Source organism: Cicer arietinum, chromosome 1 (genome assembly GCF_000331145.2).
Source record: "Cicer arietinum cultivar CDC Frontier isolate Library 1 chromosome 1, Cicar.CDCFrontier_v2.0, whole genome shotgun sequence".
Taxonomy (NCBI): Eukaryota; Viridiplantae; Streptophyta; class Magnoliopsida; order Fabales; family Fabaceae; genus Cicer; species Cicer arietinum.
Window position 1 is genome coordinate 235,279 of NC_021160.2, and position 5,790 is coordinate 241,068.

General features: G+C 29.4%; 1 protein-coding gene across 1 annotated transcript; it reads left to right on the top strand.

Annotated features, from left to right (window-relative positions):
- The first annotated feature begins 238 nt into the window (after window positions 1-238).
- LOC101498310 (FT-interacting protein 3-like) lies at window positions 239-5,549 on the top strand. The gene is made up of 2 exons (XM_012712814.3): window positions 239-334; window positions 2,935-5,549. Exon 2 carries the CDS (start codon window positions 2,943-2,945, stop codon window positions 5,370-5,372), a length of 2,430 nt encoding a protein of 809 aa, XP_012568268.2. The 5' UTR covers window positions 239-334; window positions 2,935-2,942; the 3' UTR covers window positions 5,373-5,549.
- The last annotated feature ends 241 nt before the right edge of the window (window positions 5,550-5,790 follow it).

Here is a 5,790-nt window from a genome sequence, read left to right on the forward strand (position 1 = left end):
TAGAATTACAAAATTAATTTTAAACTACTTAAAAAAACTATTTGAAATTAAATCAATTTGGAAGAATTAAAAAAAAAAAAAACGGTTTTGAAACATTAAAACACATGACGGTTACATTCCAATTAATTATCAAAATATCGAACTAATCATTACACATGTCATAACAATCCAATGGAATTGATGTGTATTTATTTATTACCAAAAAAAACGTGATAACTAACATTAGAGCGTACACCTGTTCTTCAAAACAAAAATAAAGAGTTCTGTGATAGGTGCTACTTTTTTCATCTACGTCTCCACTCCCTCTTTGGTTTCTCTGTTTTCCTCGCTTCAGGTTACATTTCTTCGATTTCCTTTTTTCTATTTTTCCCCTCCTTTTTTCAATTGATGATAGCGAATTTGTTATTTGTATTATTACTGTTTTCAACACTACTCTGAAGTTTCTATTATTGTATATAATTTAATACGGGTCCAAGTTTGTTTTTAGATCTAGTAGAAATATACGTTCCATTAGAGGACATATTTTTAATGTTTGTAGTGGCAGCGTTAGCGATAGTACCATATCCTTATATTTTTTAAAATTATTTTTTATATATATAATAACTATAAATTATTAAAATAATAGACATTTTTATATATAATAACTATATATATAATAATAAAATTAATACAATTAAATTTTATTTATATATAATTATTTAAAATCGAACAATAAACTAATTAATCTCAAACAAACTCTAATATTATAGTTAACAACTCAACTACTATCTATTAATATTATAATTATCTAAGATCGAACAATAAACTTTTATAGGTTAGACAGTTGATATATGATATAATGTGATAATATTTTTTAGTTGTAAATTATTTTAATTAAATTGTATGTTTTGTTAAGAGTAATAAGAAAAACAGTTAAGAGTAATATTTTGTTAAGTGTATATTTTTTATTATTGTATTTTCTAATAATAAAAAAACTACACTTAAAAAGAAAAATAGTTGCATTCACCGTAGCAAAATATACCTAAAATATTTCTAAAAGGTAAATGATATTTCACAATTAACAAAAGATATAGACAAACTCATATTGAGTTCAAACGTATATTTAAATTTTTAAGTGGAAATCTAAACAATACATTTAAACATTTCACAATTAATATGATTATAGTGTCAATTATGTAATTATAAGTGATAATATATTAAAAATATCAATTTTAAAATATATTAGAAAGAAGTATTTTAAAAAATTATTGACTAAATTAAGATGATAGTCATGATTTACTAATTAACTTTAAAAGTTGATGTAAATTTTGATCATGATTAAAGATATTGATGTTTAAATAATTGACTTTGTGAATTGACAAATAGTGTTAAATGTAAAAACTTACAAATAAAGAATGATTAAAAAGAAGATGATTTTATGAATTATAAATTGTAAAAAAAAGAAGAAAATAAAAACTATTTTTCATTTTTTGTTATCTTAAATTTTTTGGTTACATAACTGAAAGAACAATATTCCACTAAACCAAAATAAAAAAATAAAAAAAAATTAAACACAACGGTCTTTCCAACCGATTTCATTACAAATAAATCTTGTTTATTTGATTCCCAATCACACCATCAATTGCTGCAACGCAAGACCTACATTAGCAAACAAATCCATTAAATAGATTTTGAGAAGTTATTCCAAAAAACAAAACCATTTGGAAAAATTAAAATACACAACATTCCAATTATTACACATATCATAACAATCAAATGTAATTAACGTCAATTTATTTATTACCAAAAACAATATGATGATGAATTTATTAACCTGATGCAAAATGAAACACTATAGATTTTACACAAATCAAAAAGAAGTATCCGTAAATAGAGAAGCAGCAGTTCTTTGATTAGTGCTACGTTTAATTCTTTATTCTTTTTGTTTTCTTTTTCGGTTGATGATAAATAATTTCTCAGTTTTCACTTTCTCTCTGTTTTGCAATTGTTCTTTCTATTGTTACTCTTTTCTATATTAGTTTCAAATTACTATTATCGTATATATATTTTAGTACTGTACAAATTTGTTTCGAATTCGAGTAACGAAATAAATTATATTATTCTTTTTCCCATTAGAGCGTATTTTTTTTTTAATGATGATGATTAATTGATTTTAGATGAAAGAGAATTATATTTAGTTTTAAATATTTAAGACTTTAGAGATTAGATATATACCTTATCACAAATTGTTAATATACTTAAAATAAAAAATTGAAAAAAGAAATTATGCTATAATGGTAAATTGTGATTAGTTGTACATGTAAAATAGACTTCTTATAGTTTTTAATCTCAATAATTAATAATAATTTTAATAAATATATATTGGTGTTTGTGATGAAAATGATTTTAATTTAAAATAAATGCAGTTAACATATTCTCCTTCTAAAACTGACAAAAACTGACAGCTATGTTTGCATTTCCTGCATGCCAGTATCTCTGTTTCAAAGTAAAAAAATAACATTCTAAAAGACATTGTTAATGTTAGAAAGCACATAATACATGTATGAGTTATTCCTCTTGTTCATGATTCACTTCATAAATCTCTTTCTGATTGTTTTGTTTTTCCCTCAATCCTCTTCGTGACATTTTGTTAATGCTTTTACATATACTAGCGGAAATTACGACTTGTATATACTACTACTTGTTAGCTCTACTATGTTTTCACATGTTTATTGTTTGGATAAACACAATATTTATTTTCATTTTGATGAAAAATTACTTCCATTTTTTGAGTTTTATATATTTAACTCTTCTTTACGCTTTACGCATATATTTTTATAAAACAGAAATCTTTCTGTATGTTGCACAAGTTCAATAACTAATATTGTTATATATGTCTATATGATTTGACTTTGTACTTACACTTACATTTTTTGTTCTTTTTCTTTTTTGTAGTGTAAGCAATGGCCAACCAAAATCAAAATCAAAATCAAAACCAAAACCAAAACCAAAATCAAAATCAAAACCAAAACCAAAACCAAAACCAAAATCAAAACCAAAATCAAAAGAAGCAAAAAGAAGATTTTTCTGTAAAGGAAACAACACCTAACATCAGTGCTGGAAGAGTGATAGTTGGTGATAGGCTTCCAACATCATTTGATCTTGTTGAACAAATGCAGTTTCTTTTTGCAAGAGTAGTGAGAGCCAAAGACTTACCAGAAACCGGTGGCTCTGGTCCATGCAACCCTTTTGTGGAAGTTAAGCTTGGAAGTTTCAAAGGGACAACAAGGGTCTTTGAGAAAACTTCAAATCCTGAATGGAACCAAGTTTTTGCTTTTTCTAAAGAGAGGATTCAAGAACAAGTTTTGGAGATTGTTGTGAATGAAAAAGAAGTTGGTTCTGGTGCTGATCAAAAGGACTCTTTCATCGGTCGTATAGTTTTCACAATATCTGATATTCCTATTAGGTTTCCTCCTGATAGTCCTTTAGCCCCACAATGGTATAAGCTTGAGGATCAAAATGGTGTTAAACTTGTTCATGGAGAGTTAATGGTGTCTGTTTGGATGGGATCTCAAGCCGATGAAAGTTTTCCTGATGCTTGGCATTCAGATGCAACAACTACTAATGTCGAAAACATCGCTTACACTCGTTCTAAAGTGTATATTTCTCCTAGACTTTGGTATCTTAGAGTTAATGTGATTCAAGCACAAGATTTGTTTCTCAAAAACAAAAGTGGCAACAATGAAATCTTTATTCAAGGTGTTCTTGGGAATTTGGCATTGAGAAGTTGTCCTGTGAAGATTAATCCGAACCCTTCGTGGAATGAGGATTTGATGTTTGTTGCAGCAGAACCTTTTGATGAGTCCTTGCTTTTAAGCATTGAGCAAGGTCAAGGAAACTCCAACAAACATGAAAGTTTGGGAAGTTGTATGATTCATCTTAAGGATGTTGAGAGAAGAATAGATGCAACTCCAACGGCTAGTGTTTGGTACAATCTTGAGAAGCCTAAAGAACTTGAAGGTAAGGAGGAGGTTACATTCAATACTAAATTGAATTTAAGGATTTCTTTGGATGGAGGGTACCATGTACTTGATGAGGCCACTCATTATAGTAGTGATCTAAGACCATCTTCTAAGTATTTGAACAAACCAAGTATTGGTGTTTTGGAATTGGGAATCTTGAATGCTGTTGGGCTCTCTCCAATGAAGAAGGATCGAACGGACGCATATTGTGTAGCTAAGTATGGTCCTAAATGGGTGAGGACAAGAACTATTGTTGATTGTCTTTCACCAAGGTGGAATGAGCAATATACATGGGAAGTTTATGATCCTTGCACAGTCATCACAATTGTGGTGTTTGATAATGGATATATACATGGAGGTAAGAATGGTGGAGGAAAAAATGGTGATGTTGATAAGAGAATTGGTAAGGTAAGGATTAGGCTTTCAACACTTGAAAGTGATAGGATTTATACTCACTCATATCCACTTATAAACTTGCATACTCAAGGAGCCAAAAAAATGGGAGAAATTCAATTGGCAGTGAGATTCTCTTGTCCTTCTTTGTTGAATGTTTTGCAAACTTACGCTCAACCTTTTCTCCCAACAATGCACTACATATGTCCATTGTCTATGTTTCAGTTAGAGAGTTTGAGAAACCAAGCTGCAGCAATCACAACATTGAGGTTCAAAAGAGCTGAACCACCTCTTAGTAAAGAGGTTGTTGAGTTCATGCTAGATGTGAGAGCAAATGTGTGGAGCATGAGGAGAGGAAGAGCTCAGTTTTACAGGATCGCCGGTCTTCTAAGCGGTTTAGTTTCGTTTGTTAAGAAAATAGAAGAGTTACGCAGTTGGAAGAGTTCGGTTAAATCGATAGTTGGTTATTTCATCTTTCTCTTCATCATTTTCAAACCAGGAGTTATTTTGCCAGCAACTTTTACCTTCTTATTCTTTAAGGGAATTTGGAGGTACAGATTAAGGCCAAGATATCCTTCTCATATGGATATGCAACTTTCTCATGCTGATACAGCAACTAATGAAGAATTAGAAGAAGAGTTTGATAATTTCCCAACTAAATTAAGTGGCGGTAATCTGTCTAAAAAGTATGATAGATTGAGAGGAATTTCAGGGAGAGTGTTAGCTGTGATGGGTGATTTGGCAACTCAAGGAGAAAGGGTGCAGTCTCTTATTAGCTGGAGGGATCCAAGAGCAACAACTTTGTTCTTGATTTTCTGTTTGGTTGCTATCATTTTTACTTGTTTTATTTCTTTTCGCGTTATATTATTCCTTTGGGTCACTTACTTGTTAAGACATCCAAGGCTTCGCTTCGATTTGCCTGCACTTCCCCAGAACTTCCTAAGGAGGATGCCTGCTAAATCAGATAGCATGTTATGATATTATTTCTCTTCAATTTTTTTGCTTTTTCTTTTTTTGGAAACTCTGTTTGGTTCTTTCTTATCTTTAGTATCACATTGTTTTTCAATTTTATTTGTTTTGTTTTATCTCTAGATTAATTATTAATGTAATGGAATGGAGCACTTTCAAGAGCATTATGCATGTATTTTTTTTTCATTAGTTTTAAAAGTTTGTTGTATAGATTTAATTATCTATATTATGTGATGATTTCTACTGTTGCATTAGTGTTTTGATTTTTTGTATAGAACAACCTTACCAGAGGTGAAGTGATAAAACTGTATGAATTTATGCCTTTTTTTGTCAATCATGTTGTAATGCTGATATGATTTAACACTTTTTAAAAGAAGCAGAAAAAAGAAGCAAGTATGCTACTTAACTGTTTTTTTGTTTTGTTTTC